General features: G+C 40.2%; 1 protein-coding gene across 2 annotated transcripts; it reads left to right on the plus strand.

The window, feature by feature from the left end:
- The first annotated feature begins 666 nt into the window (after positions 1-666).
- acap1 (ArfGAP with coiled-coil, ankyrin repeat and PH domains 1) lies at positions 667-25,125 on the plus strand. Of its 2 annotated transcripts, XM_037758773.1 has the most exons (23): positions 667-1,227; positions 4,478-4,535; positions 7,395-7,514; positions 7,829-7,882; positions 8,054-8,112; positions 8,756-8,939; positions 9,918-9,962; positions 10,082-10,177; positions 12,883-12,957; positions 13,120-13,232; positions 13,406-13,457; positions 14,149-14,249; positions 14,400-14,511; positions 14,653-14,870; positions 14,966-15,035; positions 15,211-15,305; positions 17,734-17,927; positions 18,194-18,238; positions 18,392-18,570; positions 19,023-19,132; positions 20,685-20,795; positions 20,887-20,948; positions 23,464-25,125. In XM_037758773.1, the coding sequence occupies exons 1-23, from the start codon at positions 1,175-1,177 to the stop codon at positions 23,559-23,561; spliced, it is 2,304 nt and encodes a 767-aa protein (XP_037614701.1). In that variant the 5' UTR covers positions 667-1,174; the 3' UTR covers positions 23,562-25,125. The 2 variants fall into 2 exon arrangements, with proteins under 2 accessions (XP_037614701.1, XP_037614700.1); XM_037758772.1 differs by lacking the exon at positions 23,464-25,125 and having other exon boundaries at positions 20,887-22,165.
- The last annotated feature ends 6 nt before the right edge of the window (positions 25,126-25,131 follow it).

The following is a 25,131-nucleotide window of genomic DNA, read 5'->3' on the forward strand; positions in this document are numbered from 1 at the left end:
TATTCTGTACAAAATCCAATCAATCACAGAAATAATTGCATAAACAAATTATATCCCCCCCCCCATCCCTATAACAATATAACTGCACCATTAAATAAGCAGAGTTAATTTCATAAACAATTACATTTATAATATAAATTAATTCAATCCGATAGAAAGATAAATGAAACATACAATAAATAAATAATAATAATAATAATAATAATAATAATAATAATAATAATAATAATAATAATAATAATAATAATAATAAATAAATTTTAAAAAAATAGTATAAATTGTGAATTCTATGTAATATGGGGTTAGCAGTTTAACACTTTAATGTCAATGGTATCCATTTTTTCTATATAGGCATAATTAGTACTTTTACATTTGACACTATAGTATGTTTTGATGCTAATAGGTCTATTTCTTTTTACTTGTACCAGAGTATATTTACACTGCAGTATTGCTAGAACCTGTAGAACCTTGTTTTACTTAGGCTAAGAAAAACATCTGAGTATTTCTTCCACCACTGTGTATTTTCATATGATTCACCAAGTAGATTTAGTCTAAAAATGGATATTAGAGACTTAGTTTCCTACTTCAAAACCCACAATTTGCCATGAGTAAGAAAAAACCCGGAAGCAGTGAGATGTGGGTTGGACCTCATGTGTGTGTGTGCAGAGAGAGAGAGAGAGAGAGACTCCAGTCGGCTCTCTTGGGAAGAAGCATCCAATAATCCACCGGCTGCCATCTGATCTGATCTAATTCATTTGTTCATTTGGGATTATTGATCTATAAGGATACTTTTTTTCTCTCTCTAGGAAACTTTCTGCAGAGGACTCAACTTGTTATTTCCTGGATGATAATAAAATGGTCATAATAACGCAGCTGACATCTCGGTGCGCTCATTCATCATAAGCGGTGACAACAAGAAGTCGTCTTACATTGTGGCTCGGTGTCCTTTCAGAGAGAGAAAGAGAGAGAAACAGGACGGAGACTGTGGGAGGAATACAAATTATTCTGCTGAAAGAAAAACCCTCCGACAAAGAAGAAGAATGAGACAAGCTGCCGGTGTGGAGCCTTAAAAAGCAGAGGAAGAGTTTCTTAGTGTCCAGTTTCCGAAGAGAGAGGAGGAGGATTCAGAGAAATAAAAGTGTTTTGTGTGATTTGCGACTAAAAAACAGGAGGGATGACAGTCAAACTGGACTTTGAGGAGTGTTTGAAGGACTCTCCACGCTTCAGGTAAGAGATCCACCTGTGCTAATTATGATGTAATAAAAAAAACAGCAGCAAAACAAAATTAATTTACCTTCTGGAGTTTAAAATGTGTCTATAAACCCCATTATAGTGATATAAAAGCAACTTATACTTTCATTATAAGGTTTATATTGCAGTTAGTGGCTTTTCAGAATTTAAAATGTGTCTATAAACCCCATTATAGTGATATAAAAGCAACTTATACTTTCATTATAAGGTTTATATTGCAGTTAGTGGCTTTTCAGAATTTAAAATTTTGCTATAAACCCCATTATAGTGATATAAAAGCAACTTATACTTTCATTATAAGGTCTATGATGCAGTTAGTGGCTTTTCAGACTCCAAAAAATGACCTTTAATGCATCTTAATAAGTCAATATTCAACTGCTGATTCCCTCTGGGTCAGAGGTCAAGCCCATGTCATGTTACTGCAAGTGTTGGGGGTCAATAAAAGGAATGGGACACTACATGCAGGCCTGCAGGGCTAAATAAAAAGAACTGATCTGAGATCTGATGTTGCTGCTCTAGGCTGGCTTTTGACGTGTCATTGAAACACAGGAAGCTCATGTTGTCGCTCAACATCTTTCATTAGAAAAACACATCAATAAGGGGATCAAGTTATAGATGGGTATTTCTCTAACTTGACTTGTGATGCCGCACCTTTGAGCGCATACAACTTCATTAGAAGCCTCTGAAGTTTGTAACAATGCTGCTGCACGTCAGCTACAATCAATCTTCTTTCAACACAGAGACAGCATCTGGTGTAATCAAAAGGGAAATGTCGCTGAATTGGTTTTGCAAGCAGAGAGAGAGAGAGAGAGAGAGAGAGAGAGAGAGTTAGGAAGAACTTGGGTGTGTCCTGATCGTTTCTTGGCATCCTGCCTGAGTCACAGTGGCAGGCTGGTAGGTCGTCGTTGGTCGTCTCTTGCAGCTGATCTGGCAGATTTCAATCCCTCGGCCTGTCTTTCTCTCTGTCGAACCGAGTTTATGAGGCTCACACCAGTGGTGGAAAGTTTGAGTTGTGGGCAGCTGCACTTGGCGAGGTGTCGTGTCTGAGTCTTGAGAGCACAGGAAAGAGCAAGGAGGGCGAAAAGGGAAGGAAAAGTTATCTCACATGTAAACACGTACAGATAAGTGGAGAATGTGAGGTGACGACAGACAGAAAAGATGTTAAAAAACAGCTTGAATGTGCTGCCTCCTGTTGCTAGGTAACGCTGAGGCGGGAGGGCAACAGGAAGTGAGGCGAGAGATGTGCTGAGGTGATCGACAGGAAGTGTGTATTCTGTGGGGAGAACCACGGCGGAAACTCTCGCTTTAGCTCTTGTCTTCATTTGCTCTCAGACTGTGGCACTAATTCAGAGAGGAGTGATAAAGGATGTGCCTCTTTTAATGAAGCAATCTTTTTTATCCTCCTTTCTTTTTCCCTCTCTCCTTAGCTGAGTCGTCATTCGGTTGTATTTCATGAGGACATGACCTCAGACTTTGATTCAAACATCCCCGCACTAACAAACACAGAAACACAAACAAGTTACTGTGCGTCCAGGCCCTCCACTCTCGTCTCGCCTCTCTTTTTTTTTTCTTCCTCTGTCTGTCTCTCTGTATCTCTGTACTGTTGGTGGAAGGCAGCGGAAACCACATGGTTGAGCTGTGAGAAGAGACGAGAGGCAGAAAGAGATACTGTTACACCAAAAACTAGCCATGCACAGGAGGACTTCTGAGACGCTTTTGTGCATGTGTGTGTGAGAGATGTTTGAACAAACTTTATGAATCCATAACTGAGCAACAAGCATACTTTGCTTTTACAGTCTGAATTTTTGCAAGACGGCCCACACAACATGTCCATCATCTAAGCCCTGTTCAAACCCACAGACGTTTTATTTTTGAAAACGCTGCTCAAGACCTCAGGTTTCTAAAAATACCAATATGCTAAATTACACTGAAGTGAGTATAAATAGATGAACAAGAATTTTCCGTGTTCATGTAAATATGCAGCCATGAAGGCCGTAGCTTCACTGAAAATATGCAGTGTTGTATGCATTTGTATTTGAAAGCTCAAGGGAAAATGTTATGGAGGCAAGTAAAGGTCAAATGTTTTGTCATTTTGAAAAATAGATTTTATACAGGGGTGAGAACCAGAGGGGTGCAATTGACATTTTTAGTTATATATATATATATATCAAATGAAAGCTCTTGATGAGCTCTTTCTACTGCCAAAAGGGCACACGTGAAGTCTGAACCAATCCAGAGTTATTAATCAAAAACTACCACTGAACACACTGAACTATTTGGGACCAAGAGGAAAATGTATTTTGTAATAATTGTCAAAATATTGTTCATTAAGTACATGTCGTCATCCACATGTTTATGAAGTTTTAATATTAAAGATTGAATTTAATAAAGAAAGGTTCTCACTCCTCAGGATATGAAAAGCTAAAATTTGAAAATTTAAGTTGAGGTATCATTTTGAACCCTGAATAAACATAATTATGCAATAGAATTATAAAAACAAAAGTGTAAAAAAGTATTTAAATTGGAGTGAATACAAGACATTTCAATTTAAATTCTTTTCATGCACTTGTTATTTTAGTTACGTTCTTATTTTTTTAATAGTTGAAGATGAATACTAAAGAGAGCTGCAACTCTTATAACTTACTTATTTTCAATTTGTTGATTTATTTGATTGAATTATTGGTTTGTTTAACAGGAACAGTGCACACGCCAGAGGTCATCTGTAGTCCATGTACAGATGATACATAGTAACCCTAAAAAAAGCATTTAAGATCAAACAATTTAAAGGTTATTGATGAAGCGTATATGCCCTTGGCATAAATAATAAAAACAGAATATTACTGTTTATTAAAATGTCTTAAATCTACAGTGTTGGCTACAAGTTAAAACATGAAGCACAGAAGCACAATACACAGCATGAAAAGCAAGAAAAGTGATGTAAAAGTGAAACATTGTGACGTTTGAAACCTGTGAACTTTCGCCAACAAACGACTAAAACAATAAATCAATTATTAACACTTCTGTCTATTAATTTTCTGTTGCCTAATCATTTCAGTACTACCTTCAACCTTTCACTTGACTTTAATGTTTAATGTTTGGCGCTGGTTTCTCATTAGAACAGGAATGTGAGCACACTGGGGTTCATGTGCTACTATGAGTAAACAGATAGCGACCTTTGACCCCAAGCTGTTGTGTGTGACTTTGTGTGTTTTTGTGTCTGTTTCAGAGCTGAAATCGAATTGGTCCAAATCGATGTGAGTGGACTCGAGACGCGATTAGAAAAGGTGAGATACATCATGCGGCTACACCTACACACACTTTTATAATATCATACTGAGTAAATGCTCCAACACACACACACAAACACAGACACACACACACAGGTATCAGTTACTGTTGGACACGTGCTCCTCATGTGAAGAGGCAGTGAAGTGAGAGGTGGGCGGCGGTCGTTGAGGTATTTTTCACCTGACAGTGAGCAGGAAGTAGCTGCAGGTGTTGCTTCCCCATCGTATTGTCCTACAACAGAGAGAACCACAGTTTGTTCTGCTTCGATAACGTATATTCCACATTGCATGTTTGTTTTCCCGCATGTTACAGTTTCAGATCTATTCAACTGGGTCAGAGAAGTCACATGTTTCGTTTCTGTTCCTTGATCCAGAAAGCATGGGAATATGCATGTACTAGTCCAAGTTAAAGCTCAATTAACTTTCTCTGCAAAGCATCATACAAGTGAAGGATTTATGTGTGGCGTTAGAAAGCACTGGACTAACTGGGTTCAAACCCCCCCAGGGCAGCTTTTATCTGCTCCAAAATTGTCCTTGAACAGAAATAACTGCTGCTCTGTAGTTGAACTCTGACCTCTGACAAAGAGAGAAACAGAAAGGTCCCTGCTTGCACGAGTGCTGGATGTTTTTACGGTGAGTTTAGATAAATAAAGTGATCCCGTAACATGCCTAATCTGTATAATATTGTCCAGTTATCAAAAGTATTAAGTATCAAAAGAAAAAATACTAACCATGCAGAGTTAAAATTGTGTATATTTAGTTATATTATTACATTTTATGTTATTGGATTGTTTTTACTGATGCATTATTGTACAATTTTAATGTTGTAGTTGGTGTAGGTGGAGCTACTTTTAACCTTTTTACACAACTGAGTTGCTTAATCTATTGCATATCCTATCATCATCACATCCCTGTTTATAAAATGACCATATGTTTTGTAGGTCAAATCTTAATCTGCAAAGTATCTAGTAACTAATGCTGTCAGATAAACTGTAGTGGAGTAAAAAGTATATTTCCTTTTGAAAAATAATGGAGTAGAAAAGCATAAAATGGGAATACTCAGGTAAAGTACTACCTTCCTGCTGTGACATATTAGACCTATGGGCCCACAGCGTCTTATCAGATATATTAATATCAGTGTAAATGTTGGATAAGCTCAAATAAACTCTAGCACATTAAAGGCTCATTCACATTCATACACTGTGCTGGGAATAACAAGGTCATCAAACTCAATGTAATAATACAAACTATAAAGGTGGTAGGTTGTCCAACTCTTGACAGGTGCAACAAGCTAATTGAGAGACACCTGTGTGGCCACAAGTAGAACATAGTGTGCTGAGGGCTAATCATTGCTAAGATGTGGCACAAGAAGAAGAAATGAGTCAGTAAAGTCACTGAAGTTTGCCAACATTAGCTAACGTTAGTCCCCATTAGTGACTAGCTGGTGAACATAGTGAAGCATTTAGCATTAAAGGTCCCATATTGTGCTCATTTTCAGGTTCATACTTGTATTTTTTGTTTCTACTAGAACATGTTTACATGCTGTAATGTTAAAAAAAAACTTCATTTTCCTCGTACTGTCTGCCTGAATATGCCTGTATTTACCCTCTGTCTGAAACGCTCCGTTTTAGCTAATTTCATCGGAATTGCAATGGAATTACGTTGCCAGGCAGCAGCTTGGGTCCATGTTTACTTCCTGTCAGCTGATGTAATTTACATACACTGCAACTGGAAATGAACTGTGACAAATTTAGAATGTTTATGTTTAAAACCGTGTAATGGTCTAAATATTGTAGATTTGTGACATCACAAATGGACAGAAATCCTAACGGCTTGTTTCAAACGCACAATTTCTGAATACAGGCTGTGTGTATTTCTCCGTATATTGAACGTTTCAATACTTTCACAGTATTTATATGGCACTTAAACCTGCTTTATAATATAACAGATCATGACAATCTCACTTTTTACAATATGGGACCTTTAAAAGAGACGGGTATTTCCTTCAGGAGTTGAAAACAGAGTTAAAAGAAGAGCTCACATTTGGACTACATTCTCCAGGTGGCCAGAAACACGACTCCAAATAAATGCTTATGTGCTCCGTGTTTGCTGTTTGTGTTAGTAACTGTTAGCTCACACATTAGCCATAATAACCTAGCAAGCTAGCAACAGTTGTGTTTAGCTTGTTCCACTTCTGAGTGGCCAAAAATATATATTAATGCAGCTTTAGTCTCCAATATAAATGTATTAAATTACTTTAAAAAAAATGTAAATGTCATATACACAGTTACTGTCCTGTAAATCTGTAAAATATCTTGCCTCAGTACATGTTAACATGCATACATCTTAAAGTATTGGTAATATATTGTTATCAGATTTGTCAAATATAGATTTATAAAACCCATTATTCAACATAAAAACCTATCTTGTTAATCCATTGATGGTCTGGCTCAAATTTATTTAAATTAAATTGATCTAAAAAGCTAATTTTTGTCTTTAGTCCCTGAGCAGGTTATTACAAATTAGAAATATTACCAATACAATGCTTCAGCAAGCACTACAGTACAACACAGTACAGCACAATAAAATGCATAAATTGCAGTTTAATGAACTCCAGACAGTATTTAACATATGGCTGGAGGTTATATTCAGCATGCACAGTGATTACGCTCTCCTGGTATAACCTCCAACTCTGGCTGTTTCATTGCCTTAATGGGTGGACTCCTGGAATAACTCATTATGTTTAATTACTCATACTGATTATGACCGGCTGTTAGTCATCTCTCAAGTGTCTCTTGTTTGAGTGTTCGGGATGAATTTGACTGTGTGGTGTTGCTGTATGTTTGTGTCATCCAGCTTGTGAAACAATGCCAGGCCATGCTGGAGGCCGGCAGAGTCTACTGCCAGACCAGCAAGAGCTTCGTCAACGGCCTCAAGGATCTGGGACTCCACTGCTCTGGGGACACAACGATGGAGGTGATAGGAGCACAGTGGCATACCATTTATGCCAATTTTCCAGTCAGATTATGACAAATTTACTCAAAGAAAGTGGTGGTTTATAACTTTTAAGTACATCTAGAAGGCACTACTTTTATTTGATTCATCTGAAATCTGTCAAATTCAGGATATTTTATGCACACTTGCATTGCTTCTTTTTCTTTTTTACACTACATGGGTTTGAATGAAACTAAATCTACACTCTAACTACGAAACAGAGATGGTTGTTATAGATATGACACATGATATTGCTGTTATTGATTTGAGTTTAATCTAAGCTGTCTGTCCTGCAGGAGTGTTTGGACAAATTTTCCAAAAAGCTGTCTATCATCTTGGAGGCTCAGGGGGTGAGTCTGTCTGTCGTCTTTGCATCACCGTCTCCATTCCAGCCACGGCGCTTATCAGCCGCAGCATGTGGTCAGAAGAGGCTGCAGCACGGCGTTGAACACATTTGACATTTAACAGTTATCTGTGCTCACCGTGATAGATTTTTCTCTGTCTCCTTTTTCCCTTTTTAGGAAGTGATTGAGACCACACAGAAGACAGTTAAGACGAAGCTGCAGAACTTTGTCAAAGAGTGAGTGAGCTGCTTTTTTCCCCCCATCTAATCTTTTTGACGCACTCAGCCACCTTCTTCAGGCTGAGTCACTCACCACGCATGTCTGCCAACCATTAGCATGCACATTAAGAAAAATATGAGACGATTATGATCCTTCATTTGCCTTCTCCTCGCACTTTGTCTTGAAGTATGCGCTTATTAGTGGGAGTGATACGGTGGATTAGATGAGAGCGAGGATGTCTCATAGCATGTGATGATCATGATTAGCTGGATTTTTAGCCAGTGACACATTTTGAATGTGTTTTAACCCTCTGAGCTCACAGGTCTGTGTTTTTGTTGTTTCTGGATGTCACTAATATACTACAGTATGGTGAAGTATAATACAGTATATAGAAATTGTGACTAAAGACCAACACTTTCAAGAACAACCTGTTATTTACTTTTTAAATAGCTTGTAAAGCTGTCTCTATTTATTATACATTGTCCACTATCACCCTTTAAACTCTTATCACCCCAAACTCCCCAAGACAAGAGCTAAGTTATCTGCTATCAACACCCTAATTTCACAAATTTATTTGTCAAATAAAGTTTAAATATTCCCGAAAGCAGGTCGATGATACATTACCAAATATTCCCATTTTTCTCCCTTCCCTTCTCCCAGGGATGTGCGTCGGTTCAAGGACGTGCGCAAGGAGTTTGAGCGCGGCAGCGAATGCCTGGAGGGGGCACTGGTGAGGAACGCTCAGGCGCCACGAGGGAAACAACACGAAGTGGAGGAGGCCAGCAACGCTCTACTCAACGCACGCAGGACCTTTCGGGCTGAGGCGCTGGATTACGTCCTGGAGGTGAGAAAGAATGCTGGATGAAGTAAAACATATTTAGTTACTTGCTTTTTATATCCTTGACAATTGATTGTTGCTGTTTGTTGTCGTCAGTTTATGTCTGTGACCTGTGTGTTAATGCCTGCATGCAAGTCAAATTTCCTTCCGGGATAATAATGATAAAACTGAAGTTGGAGTATTAATTAATTTCCCTGCACTTGTGTGTGCATAAGAACAGGCTTATACAGAGTCAACTTAGACTACATGTGTGAGTAGACAAATGCACCAATTCGCTAAAAGCAGTTCAAAGGAGAAAATCAGTGTAATCAGAATCAGAATCTGATTTATTTGCCAAGTACTTGTGCACATACCAAGATATATATATCGGCACATACAAGGAATTATACTCTGTTTTATTGCATTTCTATCGGTGTACTCGCACAAAAGTATAAATAACAGCTTGGAACAATGCTGGACAAATAAGGTAAAGAATAGACAGGACTATTATGTACACAAGTAGATAAAAAAAATAGGTATTTTTTGCATAAATATTATATAAATGTATATAAAAAGTACCAATGACCAACAATAAAATAAGAAATAAAATGTCTATATACAAGTCAGGTGTTCTGTAAGTTTTAAACAATACAAATAGTGCAAAGAAATAAATATTGAATGGATATACGTACATGGACTGGATGGTTATGTACAGAATGTACATGTGAAGATGACTATATACCTTATATACAGCATGTAGGATTTATGTATATTGACAGTGACAGATGATATGTAATTATTTAAAAAACTGCATTTCTGGTACCAAAACTAGCCTGGATAAGACACACAGCAGCACGTCTAATTATAGCTGTGCCGTTGCTGTTTTGAATGATAGCAGGTTTGCCTTCGGGGCTTCTCTCCAGGCTTGTGGTTCTGGCCGATGAGTTTTTTGGTTATGGAAACATGAACACTGTCTCAAACCGCTGCTTCATTTTTTTCTCTCAGATCAACGTCATTGAGGCCAAGAAGAAGACAGACATTCTGATGGCAGTGAGTTCATGTCGTTGACCTATTTTTAAGTTCATTGTGTTGCTTTTGTAAATACATCTTGTAAAAATGTATGTATGTGAGAGTTTTTTTTGTAAATCCTTTCTCATGCTTCCCGTCAGATGTTGTCAATGATGGATGCCCAGGCTCAGCTCTTCCAACACGGCCACCAGTCTCTTTCAGAACTGGACGAGTACCGACGAAAACTCAATGACGAGGTAACCGCTTGTTAAAGCCTGACTGATTTAATTTCCCTTTGTTTCCGTTGTATCTTGCAGCAATCGTGTGAGGTGCCAACATGGCGTTCGATGACAGAACTGGTTCTGTAGCTATTGTAACTACATAAATGAAAGGAAAAGGAGACAAAGTCTAGTGTGGAGGGCTCAGTAAGAGTCTAAGAAAAGGAAAATTGTCAGTATGTTGATATGTGGAGTTTATTGAATATAGCAGCCTAAAAATATACATATTACTTATTATTAACATTTAGAAGTGCTGGTAGGCTTATTTCTTAAGATAGGCTAATTGACTCCCGGTTCTATCTTCACAACTTAATGCACAGACATAAGTTTGATATCAATCTTCTCGTCTAACTTTTGGCAAGACAAGAAAAACTTCCCAAAATTCATGTCTGTCATGTTCAATTTCCATTTTATTTTAGCATCTTGAAGAATTCTCATCCATGTCAGCTTACATTTTGAAATCGAAAGTTCAGTGTTGACCTTTTGAAGTAGAGCAGCAGGCAAAACAATGTCACCACAAGGTCCCTTTAGAAGCTGTTCTGAGGTTTTCGACCATATTAGTCAATATTCCTCCTACCCCGTGGAGGTTTGACTACTGGAGGGCGATGTTTTGATGAGCAGGTCCCTGTTGTTGTTTGAATCTTCTGCTCAGCATCATATAAGGATGCAGAGGTGACATCATTCTGGACCTTTTTCACTTGCTGACATTTTGACTTGTCATAGCAGAAAAGGCGCGGGTAAAATTGAACATGAATAATGACTCCGTTCCATTAAGTGTATCAGGAAGCTACAGCTATGACATGTCAAAATGTTTATTGTTTAAATGAGACAATCGTAGAGTTTGGCATTTAAAGAGAAGATGAGCACACGCTGGTTTCAGACGTTCAAAAAGACTTTAAAGATATTTTACGAGGCACAAAACTGATTCAAAATGTTTATTTCAGCTTAGAGATATATAAGAGATATTGGTAAGACATGTTGAATGTGAACTAAAACATGTTTGCGTACAATAAACCACATGGTTCCCTTAATTATAAGACCCATTTGTTTGGGTGAGTTGCATCAGATGAGTTGTTGGCATCTTTCTAAAGTAGGGCAGAGCCGAGTAGTCACAAGATGACATCACACTTTCATCGTGACAGGAAAAAGTGAGCAACAACAGGAAATATTTCACATGGCTGTGTGTGTGTGTGTGTCTGTGTGTGTGCGTGTCTGTTTTAGTTCCTGCTTTTTGACTGTCCAAACTGGAAAAAACGTTTTGCACCGTCAACGTTGAACATCAGCAGGATTATTGTTGATTGTTTTTTGCTAAATGAAAAGAATTTAAAACAGGAAATGAATTTTGTCAGCGTTCACTGGCTCAATCAAACCGCACCAAAGCTCTTCCTGTTTCAACAGGAAATGATAGGAAAGAGAAGAAGCAGATGAGAGAGAGAACACTGAGGAAGAATACACTGAACAGTGTTGTTCTTCAGTGTGACACAGGATGAAGGGAAGAGGTTCAACACTTCCTAATTCCTGTTTCCTGAAGAGCAAAGACTGCAAGAGTGATAACCTACTCTGAACTTGTTGATGTCTCTCTCCATTTCTGTCTTTCTCACAGAGGAAAACATGTTAGAGAGGAAATGGAAAGGAAAAAGTTAACCTTGAGTACAGTGAATAGACAGAAAAGACAGATCTCAAAAATGAATTTAAGCAGGGCCGGAGCTCAAACAGAGCATTTTAGGCCTAGTCCACACATACACAGGTATTTTTGTAAACTGCATTTTACCTCCTTCATTCTCGGGAGAAATCCTGTCCAGACGAAAACACGAAAACACAATTAAAGCGCTGTCCAGGCCAGTGGCAGATTTGGACACACATACCAGCGTAGTTGGTCACACTGTCCCTGTCGTGGGAGTGTTGCGTTGCATGATTAGCAATGACCTCCAGAGCGCATTCTGACGCCTCTGTTCCTCAACATAGTGAAAGAGTAACTGTACATTTATATAAAAAGTCCTGTTAGCAGGTTATTTGGCCACGTCCACAGTTCATGGATTTAATTTTGCCGCTGTTCCACGACATTTCGCCTCATTAGTGACGCCTCACACAGGAGATAACGGTACACACTCTGACGTTACTAGCCCAAAAAGTCATGCAAAAACTACACATTGACACTAAAAACAGAGTTTCTGAAAATCTTCACCCTGGCCGGAGTTTTAGAAAAGCCACCTTTACAAAAAATACCCACGGATGTGTGTGGACAAGGCCTCAGACAGAGGGTGAAAAGAGGTACTGCAGCACAGCTGGTATGAGATATAACATAAAACATGTAAAGCATGTAAACATGATCTAGTAGAAACCGAAAATACAAGTATGCACAATGGAAATGAGCATAATAGGTCCTCTTTAATGTGAAAGTGTGTAGAACAGCTCAAATAAATGTTCTAAATGTTGGACTGGGTTTTAAGCCCCACCGTTGGTAATTAGCCGGCTGATGTGTCATTTAGCAAAGCACTTAACGGGTTTCACTTAGCTGAGCAAAACTGCAAATCAGTTAATGTATCAGAGAGCTTAATAGATTATACGTAAGAGCTCTTTAAAACTCCTGATGGTGAGTTATTATGAGTGGAATAATGTACATCATTTAATAATCGATATTTGTGTCTAGAGAATGACCTCTGTGTCTGTTTCTGTTTTAATAGCACACGCAGTTTGTCCTAAACTCGGCCCGGGAGAAGAGGGACATGGAGCAAAGACACGCTGCAATCAAGAAAAAGGTAATACATTAACAAAAATGAACACTTAAATGCACACTTTTACATATATAAATCTATACAAAAATAATGTTTTTAAACCACAATAAATAAAATCGACAGGAATAGACCCTTAAAAGCAATTTAATTTACACTAAGTGACTTGTTTTTCTTTAATATTTCCAGGACGTGTCCTATGATGACTCCATCATGGACTTCAACGCTGACGCAGCTAATGGGATCGCCATGGAAGGATACCTCTACAAGAGAGCCAGCAACGCCTTCAAGACCTGGAGCAGGTACAAGTTCACCCACGAAATGTCTCACAGAGAACAGCTGCATTGTCTTTGGGATTTTCTCTCCCTCCATACGTCTCACTAAAAGGACTCAAATGTCCACTGTGTTGGAAAATAGTTACTGAACTGATTGTGTACACTGTCTATGACCTTTTCATATTCTCTCTCCTCTCTAGGCGCTGGTTTTCAATTGAAAAAAATCAGCTGGTGTATCGGAAGAAATTCAAGGTATATTTTAGATAAGTGTCCCTATTTTTAAAATTTTCTTTTTAAAAGGAGGGGTCTTTATGAGGAGATAGCATGTCTCTAGTTTGTGACTTTAAAGTTTCATGAGGCTGTGAGTATCCTCGAGATCACAACTGCTTATATAGTGAAGTCAAATTTCAAAAAATGGTCTCACGTAATAAAATGGCTATTATGGGGACTAACATCATCACACATGAATACAATTGAGCTCATTGGATCCACAAGAGTCTCAGCTTTACAGCGATACCCAATTTATGCAACTCCAAGACTGTTTAGGGACCCCTGTATGCAGAAATATTCAAATACACCATTTTAGTATAGGCGAAAACAACACATTTATACTGCATGATTTTTGCTCAAAACTGAATGTGATTATCATAAAGTGGGCATTTCTGTAAAGGGGAGACTCGTGGGTACCCATAGAACCCATTTTCATCCACATATTTTTAGGTCAGAGGTCAAGGGACTCCTTTGAAAAGGCCATGCGAGTCCAAAATTTAGCCTAACTTTGGAGCGTCATTCAGCCTCCTTCCTGAAAAGCTAGCATGACATGGTTGGTAACAAAGGATTCCTCATCCAGTAGATGACACCAGTACCTTCACTCTAAACACAAATATGCATAATGACATGAACAGTCTGACCTTCATGTTTTTCCTGTCTGCGTCTCTCTCAGGACCAGCCTACAGTTGTGGTGGAGGACTTGCGTCTTTGCACAGTGAAGCCCAGCGCTGAAAACGAAAGACGGTTCTGCTTTGAAGTGGTGTCCCCGTCAAAGTGAGTGGGCGAACAACATGCTTGTGCACTCATGCATACGTGTATTTAGGCGATGTGGGTGAATTTTCATCAGTGTTAAGTGTCCTGCAAAAGAGGGAGGAGGGGGGGTGTGAGAATTTGTCCACGTCAATTTCTCGTGTGTGTGTGTAGGTGTTGTTCGTTGCAGGCCGACTCGGAAAGGCAGCAGCAGGCGTGGATCAGCGCCGTCCAAAACAGCATCGCCTCAGCCTTTCAGGAGCACAGAGAGGACCCACACAGCCCAGTGAGAACACAAACACACACACACACACCATCATCTTCTATATCTGCATTTTTCAGTGGGAGTTTAATCCGAGGAGATACAGGAAGTTGTGTGCCTTTGTGCGTCTCCTCATTCCTGTATTTGTGTGTATGTGGTTCTCAGAGACAGCGCTGCAGCTCGGTGTCGACCGGTTTGGTAGGAGGAGGGGGAGGAGGAGGAGGGGATCAGGAGAACAAGGGCAACAAGGGCTGCAAGGCCCTGGAGGAGGTCCAGGCGATCACGGGCAACAAGCAGTGCTGTGACTGCGGGGAGCCCGGTCCTGATTGGGCCTCCATCAACCTGGGCATCACGCTTTGTATCATCTGCTCAGGAATACACAGGTACACACACACACACACACATTCACACACACACACACTTATACACACACTTGGCTTGGAAGATCTTAGCTTTAATGGTTTCCTCCTCTTAACAGGAGCCTGGGAGTCCATTTCTCCAAAGTACGCTCCCTCACTCTCGACTCCTGGGAGCCAGAGCTCATTAAGGTAATTTAACCTTTTAACTGCAGCAGCTACAGTACACAACCTCATTATTGCATTTCCTGTGCTCTTCTGAGTATAATGATTATGAAATGAATTATTTAATAGTTTTCTTTAACTAAACTCTCCAAATAGAGCACACTAATTTTTATGTAATTTTTTTTTTATTTGCTTTCTTTAGTTGATGTGTGAATTAGGAAACACAGTAATCAACAGGATCTACGAGGCCCGGATTGATGAGATCACCATCAAGAAGCCCCACCCTTCCAGTCCTAGGTACGTACTAACCAACGCACAGACACACAGTTTACACATGCAGCATAGACGGTACTACTCAGTCTGTGAAAACGGTGGTGTAATGTGTTATGTGGCTCTGGAGGACAATGACCCTGGTGATGTCATCAGGAGTGTCCTGACTTTGGCTTTAGACTTCATATTTTCAGCAGAAAATAGGGCATGGAGTTAGGAAGATTTGGACATTTAAAAGGAAAAGACGGTCTAAGAATAAGATGCTTTTGGTTGCATTATGGGAAATGTAGGACCCAGCAGTTCAGGAGCTTGATCCATTCTAGAGAGTAAGGGTGCTTTCACACCTGTAGTTGGGTTCATTTGGTCCGAACCGAGGATTCCTGTTCACACTGACTTTTTACAAACCAACCAAGCGGAGTAAACATGAAGTTATACAGACTGACAGGTAACTCGTTGATTGGACTATTTTGGCGATTGCCATTGGACTTCATATCGACCGCTTATTATGATGAGTATTGGTAGAGACAGGATTGTACAAAAGCTCCAGATGACTGGTACGAACACATAGTGGGAACGTCAGGGAGCACACGGACACGCGCATGAGGTGTATTACTGTGGGATCGCTGTCACACACTTTTTAATTGAGTCAATGAACTGACAAAGTACACAAAGTCGAATACAAGCACAGCAATTTTAACAATTTTTGACCTATTAATCAGGGAAAATACCCACGCTGACGTGCTTATATACATGGCCTTAAATACAGATCAATAACATCGCTTCCTGAGCAGATTTCACGATCAGCAGATAGATTTATTAGTAGTTTAGATTTTGAAATCGTGCTAAAATCACATATCTGCTACCATAAAATCCTGTGGTTGGTTCATTTGCTTTCACACCACGAACAAACCGCACCAGAGTACACTTGAAACCAGTCTGGTTGTTTGGTCCCGTACCAGTGTTCGATTGACAGCTTTCACACCAGCCCAAATGAACCATTCGTTTTAACCGAATCTAACAGGTTAGGTGTGAAAGCACCCTAAAAGTCAGGATATCTCTGCCTCTGCTGCTTTGATTTTGACCTCTTATTTTAACGTGTCTCTTGCAAGTCTTCTAACTTTGTGGAAGTCCAATACTAAATTGGTGGGGTACCCCTTTAAGTTCACCTGATTAATTTGGTAATCAAAGAAGGAACGAAAAAAGAAAAAAATTCACTAAATATTCAACGTTATTTATTTTACATTTTCTGTCTTCAATCTGAGACTTTGTTTTCCGTGAACTGAATTTTCCCAAAAAGGCCTCAAATGAAGATGTGACCCAAATTATAATAATGTTATCTCACTATGATAATTGTAAGAGTGTCAATCAAACACCAATCTATGTCACAGCATCAATCTCAACTTCTGGTGGCCAAATATAACCTCCACACTAGACATCTTGGTTTATTGAAATATTGCTGACAGTAGGTTGTCATGCTTTGTTGAATTAGGTGTCAGTTTTGTTTTGTGCTTGTGAAAGCAGTGCACATTGTGATCACTTTACAAAAAGAGCAAATGATATAGAAGGTATTAGGTCTACGGAAAGCCTGGTTTTGAGGGAACATATTTCCCAATGCTAAAGATTTTGCATTTATTTATCAAACTGTTTATCCAACATGACTCAGAAATCAGCATCAATAAAGAGAAACACACTTTTCATCTCCTCCTGTTGTCATATTCAGGGCATTACATAAAGTTTTGATTCAGTCTATTAGTAGTGTGTGAGTGGATTTGCTTCAGCTCTCCACAACTCTGAAACGGTTTATGTGTGTTGATGCAAATGTACCGTCTGCAAAGATCTATGTGGTTTACAGATGATTATATCAGCGGCCTATAACTCTCTTTAGAATTATTTTTTGACTTCCTCTTCTCCTCTCTGTTGTGTCGCAGCAGACAGGAAGTGCCACAGGTACATGACACACATGATTAACGTTGTGACTACAGTGTCCTCCGGAAACTTGCTGTGAGGCTGCATGCTTTCTGCGGCATGAGCTTTCAGTCTTGTCTTGTCTGGGTTTCTGTTATTTGTTATTCTATTTGTAAGTGCCTTATAGTACACAGCTGATTAACATGAATTTAATTGTTTTAAAGTGGGAGGCAGTTTGCATTTGTGCTGTAATTAAATGGTAAATAAAGGAGGCACTTTAAGTCCTAAATAGAGCTCTTTTAAACTGAATTTATGACTTAATTAAAAGACACCGAGCGCCTCGGGGCCATGTGTGAAGCATTCTTGTCTCACAGCTGCACAAGCAAGTTGTGGAGTCAAACTGAGAACAAGTAAAACCAGAAACTTACTGACGAATACAACCCTGCATGTCGGCCTCTTTTGTTTTGTGTGAGAGAAGTTTGCTGAGGAAATATGAATTCCCTCCATCTCTTGTTTTCTTACTTTCTAATCTATCATCTCTGTCCCTCAGAGGAGATAAGGAGACGTGGATCCGATCAAAGTACGTTGAAAAGAAGTTCATCCAAAAGCTGCCCGAGACCGGCAGGAACCCCCTGCTGAGGCGATCCAGCGGCAGGAGAAACCGAGCGGCCACGCAGGACCGGACCGCGCAGCGCCCGCCGCTCAAACCCAAACCGAACCGAGCCACTCTGGCTCGGGGCACAGGTAAACACAGAGAGTCAGGACTTATGGATGGGAACCAGTGTGGCTTTTAAAGGTCTAATAGCGCAGCTTGCTGTCTAGTTCATCACTCTTCATGATCCTGCTGATGTCAACAGAACAGAAACACACACACACACACACTCACACAATCCCCAAAACTGGTGATCCAGCAAAAGTTGATAATCCTAAGGGCCTAGTCCGCCATATGTTGTGTGTGTTGCAGTCAGCAGGATAAACCAGTAATCACGTCTCTCTCTCTGTTTCCTCAGGGCTGAGCCTCAGCGACCTTGTCGAAAAAAACAATACACACAAAGGTGAGATAAAAACACGCACTGATGAATACATTTGACCTGACAACGAAAGCAAGCTTGTACCACATGTTTAACATGAACTGTCAGACTAGAACATTTTTAAATTGGTTGTGGAAAAACTTCAAAAAGAAAAGTTAACCCTCCGCTCCCCCTCAGAAGTGGAAGAAGAAGAAGAAGAGGATCTGAGCGGACTTCACCCCGGGGCGCTGCTGTACCGCTCGGCAGCCCTGCAGAACTTCCCGGTCATGGCCGACGCTTTGGCCCACGGAGCCGACGTCAGCTGGGTCAACGGGGCCGAGGAGTCCAGCACGCCGCTGATACAGGCCGTCTCAGCGGTGAGGAGAGCATTGCCATTAAATTTCATATTCATATTGATGTTCCCCTAACGATGAATCGTGATGATTTTGACCTCCTGACCTCTCCTTTAGCACCACCGCCAGGAAACTGTCACTCTCTGCAGCCTTTAGGGCCCTCTAGTGGGGCTTTATACATTTAGTGTTGCTGCCTAAGGACTACGGATGAAGATTACAATTTGCTAACTCCTGCATGTTTACATCCTGTATTTTATACTGATGTTCATTAACATATTATATTGCTTATTACTAATACTAATGCAATACAAGCTGGATTTAGCGCCGTGACGCCGTCGGCACAGGTCGCTGATGTCGGCTACTTCTTAATTTGCCAGAACGTGTCATAATGACAAGTGCCAGCACAACCGGAAATTGACCCAACTCTATTAAAAAATACATAAACGGCAGTTCACACGTTCCTGTTTCCCACCCAGAATGCCCTGGCAGCCTGCGAGTTCCTGCTGCAGAACGGTGCCAACGTCAACCAGGCAGACTGCAACGGTAGAGGACCGCTTCACCACGCCACCGTCCTGGGTCACACCGGGTAGGACACACTGTCACACACACATACACATGCTGTCACACATATGAATAGTCCTATTTCATAGAAAAATCGCCTGCACACTGATAATTAAAGGTGTTCAAAAGGTGACAACATATGACAAAAGGTGGATTAATTCTAGAGACTTAAATACGCCATCAGACTCACAACAATCACCAATTTGATTTGTAACAATAAAATAAAATAAAAAGATACAAATACAGTTGCAAACAACAATAGACACTGACACAGAAAGAAATACAAGTGCAGAAAAATAAACAGATCACTTTATATACACACACTGACAGAAAATCTATTTAAGCCTCCTGGCGCGGCGCCCAGAACCATTAACGGAGCTAAGTAGATTCATCCTGTTGCCCAAATGACGTTCCTTGTTGTGTAAAGTGGGAAATCTCACCACAAAGAAGTGATGAATTAAATTAAAATACAAAAAGAGTCTCCTAAAGAGGAGTTAAGACATTTCACAGCTCGACTTTAGGATGTGTTTGCAGTTGATTTATGGGTATAGATGACAAATGCTTCCTTTTTAAGCAGTGCAAAGTCGCCCCTCGTAGCTGTACAGCAACATTTCTACTAAGTGATCTTTGCCAGCGTGGTTATTTATTTGGTAAACTGAGAGGGCTAAAATGCAGATAACATAGAGCCCATTATTTCTCTACCTGTACCTGTACTGCTTATCACAAAGTCAAGTTAGCATCTGTCTCTAATCTCATCTGACCTGGATCAGATTGCAGACTTCTGCTGTGGAGCACAAGTTGGGAGCATGATTTGTCATAATTTAAGAGTAAGATTTATTTTTAAAGTACATTCAAGAACAAGGTTAAAATAGTTCCAAGAACTATTAAGCTACAGGCACTTAATTCAGGAACAAAACTAGGAACTGAAAGTCCCCTTTGTGCACTCAGTGTTTGCATTTCCTCTTCATTTGAAGAACCGTAAAGATAAGGAAAATGATGAATTGAATTAAAAAGTTACGGTGATCTTTGAGATGCAACTGCCATATACATGACGAATCAACATCACATCATCATTGTGTTGTTCTTACTATTATGTAAGATGCCTTATACTAAGGCAAGACACTACAGGCAACATCGTTTTTCATGCACTGGTCAATTTTGAGATTTTGGTCTATTTTGCTTCCACAACAGAAAAGGAGCCAGATTAGTGGAAAGAAAACATCCAAAACGCACATTTAGTTGTTGATTTTACTATAATTGGTCTATTTGCATCTGTAGATTTCTCCTAAATTCACCAAAAGTTAGCATTAAATCATGCCTTATTTGCATATTTAAGCATAACATTTCAGAAAAATAATTGTCTTGATGTAAGTAATCAACTGGGGAAGTTTCATGGTGATATCTGTTCGTTATAATTTTAACTCAAAAGACATACAGAGGTAAAGTGAAGTTCCTGTTTTGCTGAAATGGTTCCTGGGCTTCTGGAAAAGTTCCTGCAGTGGAAATTGGCAACAGTAAGCAGGAGTTAACTAGCTGTCAGGATCTCACCCACTTTATGCATCTCTTTGCTTCCCCAGGTTGGTTTGTCTCTTCCTGAAGCGAGGAGCAGACTACAACGCCAAAGACAAGAACCAGAAAGACCCCATAACTATTGCCGTGGACGCCGCCAACGCTGACATCGTCACTTTGTGAGTATTTGAGACAAGAAAAAGCCTCATAATGTGAGGATGTAAACCAGTTATCAACAGCAGCTTTTCTGACTCATCTTCTCCTTTTCAGGCTGCGGATCGCCAAAATGAACAAGGAGATGCGGGAGATGGACGGAGCGTTTGGCCAATCAGGTCACTCGGGGGGGCAGGGGTCTGGGGATGTATTGGGTGGAAAAGGCGGTGGGCGGGCCCACGGCAGGAAGAGCCTCCAGGCTTTAAAGAACCACATAAGTGGCTGGGCTCTGGGGGGGCAAAATGATTAGTGGGGAAAAAATGAGTCCAGGACAAGAGATGGGAGGTGACTCTGGAATGAGCTTGTTTTTGGTTACAAGCTTAAAGGAAAACACATGTTTTTGTCAAGTTGTTAAGCATCAGAAATCACTGGTTTTGCAGTGTCATGTGGTGTTTATCTGCAGCATCTGCAGAGAAATGATCCTGGCCTTCCACAAATATCCTTCAAGGAAATATGTGTCATCGCTTCTAAGATTTAAAAGAGAAATTGCCTTCATTGAGAAATCATAAAATTCAATTATTGTAAAGCTATAAAGAGCCAGAACACAGGGTACGACAGTATAAAGGCTCAAGGACATAAGTGAGAACAGATTTATCGCATCAGTGAAGACGGGAAAATGTCTTGTGAAACAAAAGTCCACGTTGCACTTTGAATTACAAACGCACATCATCCTGCACTTTCAAACCCACAAAACCTCTGAATACCTTGTCCATAGGGAGTGCTGCATGTGGGTGTTTCCAATGTTGTGTAACGTTTAAGAAAATGTATATATAATAATAGACCTATGTCAGGCCTATTTTTTCTGATATTGTATATTTGGGATATTTTTATGTACAGTATTGTACAATGTTCTGGCTTTATCAGATCACTTTTATTGTGTATCTCCATGTGTATTGAGCATGGATGGATTACTGAATGGGCCTAACGGGCACAGGCGCAGGGGCTTCGCTGGCTTTCACCTAAAAAATGTCACTCAAAGAGACACTAACCAACCAGAAAGACACTAAAAAAGACCACAAAGAAACATAAAATAACTACAAAGAGACACAAATACAACTACAAAGTGACGTGTGTCACAACTACAGAGACAAAAATGACATCAGAGACATAAAATGACTACAAATTGACACAAAACAACTACAAAGAGACTAAAAATTACCACAAAGAAACACAAAACAACTACAAAGAGACTAAAAATGTCCACAAAGAGACATGCAAATAGAGTCCTAGCTCCAAGTAGGAGGGGTGGTGGGGCCTTTTGCATGTCTGTGCCATCTATAAAAATGGACGGCATGACAGCTCCCCAACAGTGAAGCCAAAACATCTGTATCGCCCCCTGGTGGCTGGCTGCAGTATAGGTCATAAAGCCCGCCTCCTCCATGTTAGCAGATGGGACATGGGCCAAACTAAAAATTCAAAAACAAAAAAATGTTTTCCCAAAGATGGTTTCTGTCATATAGGTAGTTCTTATCAAGTGTTAATTTTTCTGATAAGTTTGGTTTTAATTAGTTATTTGATGCTATAAAAAGGGGGTGAGACGTCATGATTGGCAGCTGTGACTCTCTCTCGCTGACAAGCTGCGGCCGTACTCGGCTCATGATTGGTTTGGGCGGGTGACCTCGATACCGCAACCGCCACCGCCCGATCACTACTGTGCAGAGTCTGGCTCCAAATGACATCAAAATCTTAAAACGGCAGCTCCCGTATCCGGGATGTTTTGGCTTCAATTCTGTACAGTGGGAGGAAGTGGAGATGTGTTGTCCATCTTTATATAAAGTCCATGGTCTGTGCCCAGCGGCCCATTGTCTCATAATCCACCCAGTATATTTTATTGGGCTGTCTTTTTCAGTCCGGTTATGTAAGCTAAATTCATTGTCGGGTTTGGTTCTCAAGGACCATTTTATCCTGCTATTCTGTGAATAGCGACACAGTTTGAACTCTGTTACATATTACGTGTTTGTATTTGTCAGAATCTCAAGCGCTCTGTGCCTCAGCTCTCTCGAGCTGAAGGTTAACAGTGGGTTTTGTTTGCGTTTTGTCATTTGGCTCCTTTTCAAGCTGCAAAGTCCATTCTTTCATGATTGTCCATTAGTGGCTTTTTGTGAAGTTTCTTGTGTAAGCTGTATTCAATCACAGTTTCACATCATGAAGGAATGGAAGCGTGACGCTTTTTGTCTGCTTGAAACAAACTGCTGGTCAGTATTTGACGTGCTGTGCTTTATCACTGTCTATGTCTTTGTTGTGTGCTCTTTGTCTTCTGCCCGCCGAGGTGTCCGGCTCGTCTCAACTGCTTGTGCGGTGTGCCACCTACTGCAAACACAGAGGTAAAGTGCATGTGCGTGCCCCTGATGCGTGTTTATTTGTTCAGTTGCATGCTTCTTGCTTTAGGGCTGCAACTCTAAATGTGTTCAGGAAATAGTTGCTGGAATTACGGCGATTAAATTTGTCCTCTCTGAAATGATGCAGCTTTTGATGAAAGATGTTGTGCTTCAAACACATCTGCGTTTCATTAGAAAGAAAGCCAAGAATTTGAACCCAGGAGAGAGAGATGGCATTAATATGAAACTTTTTAACGCTTGTAGTACTGTTTAAGAAATGTCAAGCTTTAATGTCTTCTTCTCTGGTCTTTTCCAGGTGATGAAACCTACCATGACATCTTCAGAGACTTTTCACACATGGCTTCAAACAACCCAGAGAAGCTCAAACGCCGCAGTGCAGACCCCAAACCCTAACAAGCTGTTGCGTCCTCTGCACCTTTGCTGTACAATGCCACATTTCACACTTTTTCAAACACGTATGCAGAAAAACATGCTAGTATCCGACTCACAGGCATGCAGACACACACAGATTTTCCTTGGCTACCTGCCATTTGTTCAGTCATAGCTCAGCTGGTGTTGACTTCAGAGGGGATGAACGCTCCAAACAGTGAATTCTTTGTGCGGACACGTCAGACCAGAACAATTACGTCCGAGTGGGAACATTGGAGCAGCTTTATGAGACCAGCATGATGTGTCTTTATGTGTAGCAGAGGGTTACAACATCACTCTGCCAAGATTTCTTAATTAAATCTTTTTTTTTTTTTTTTTTAAAGGGGACATATCATGAAAAACTCACTTTTTCTTTTGTGTATCTAGAGTGCCTACCGACCCACAAACTGTGAAATAAGACAACCAGGTCAGTTTTTTGTGGGCTGCCTAGATCAGAAAACATGTGATTCAACATTCAGATTTGGCTCCCCTTCCTATGTCACATGCAGGCTCATTACAATATACCACCCCCAATGTAGTATCTCCACTAGAGCGATGATCGGACCCAAAAATCAGGCCCGGCCCTACATGAACACGCATAGTTTCGGCCCAAGCCCGAACCATGGCAGCTGTTTTAAAAACCCAAATTTCCACTATATCACAAGCTAAAATCAACAGAAGTCTTTTCAGTACGTTAACAAACACTTGTAACACGATCTCCGACATACGCCATCTCCTACCGAATGTTCAGCACAGCCCAAAAACTGTAATATCTCAAACTATTAGGTCTGCATTTAAAGGTGCTAAATACGGGATTGGGAGCATTTCTATTGCCTCTCAACAGCTCTCAACTTGGCGACGGCGAGCTGGGCGGCTTGCAGTTAACGGGGCTAACAGCGCTAACACGGCAAACAACAGCGAAAGTGCTGACAGAGACAACAGTGTTTACCTGAGAGGGAATCGGAGGGTGGGCGATGACACTGTCGGTCGGGACGGTGTTATCATGTAATGTAATTAAAAGCACGCGTGGCCGGCCTTATATCTTTACATAGCAAATAATTGTTCACTGCTATATTAATGCTCTGAATATAGAATTTAATCACCTTTTAAGAAAAAAAAACACCCGTGAAATTAGCGCAAACCGAACCCATATTTTTCTCACAAGCCAATCAGAGCAGACTGGGCTTTATTGGGAGGGGGGCTTAAAGAGACGGGCGCTAAAGCGGTGAATACAGGTATATTCAGACAGACAGTATGAGAAAAATAATGTGTTTTTTGAACATTAAAGCATGTAAACAGTAGAACATGAACCTGAAAATGAGCATGATATGTCCCCTTTAACTAAAAGCGCAGTGTTTTTATGTTCCTCTGCCATTTCTATTGAATTGTTACATTAAAAAGCAAAAGTTTGTTTGAAAAGGACCCAATTGTTGTAAAGAGCCAACCGTCTTCCATCGAATTGTAATGTATACATTATGTCTGTTTTGTTACACTGTGTGAGGTACTCGAGATTTGAATCATGATCAAATAAACTGCAATACAAAACTTACATTTA

Source organism: Sebastes umbrosus, chromosome 22 (assembly GCF_015220745.1).
Source record: "Sebastes umbrosus isolate fSebUmb1 chromosome 22, fSebUmb1.pri, whole genome shotgun sequence".
Lineage (NCBI taxonomy): Eukaryota > Metazoa > Chordata > Actinopteri > Perciformes > Sebastidae > Sebastes > Sebastes umbrosus.

Excerpts from the sequence above, each read along its gene's own strand:
- acap1 (XM_037758772.1), top strand. The coding sequence starts at position 1,175 with ATGACAGTCAAACTGGACTTTGAGGAGTGTTTGAAGGACTCTCCACGC. Across the intron at positions 10,178-12,882 it reads GACGAAAACTCAATGACGAG|CACACGCAGTTTGTCCTAAA; the intron begins GTAACCGCTTGT and ends CTGTTTTAATAG. Across the intron at positions 15,036-15,210 it reads GGGAGCCAGAGCTCATTAAG|TTGATGTGTGAATTAGGAAA; the intron begins GTAATTTAACCT and ends TGCTTTCTTTAG.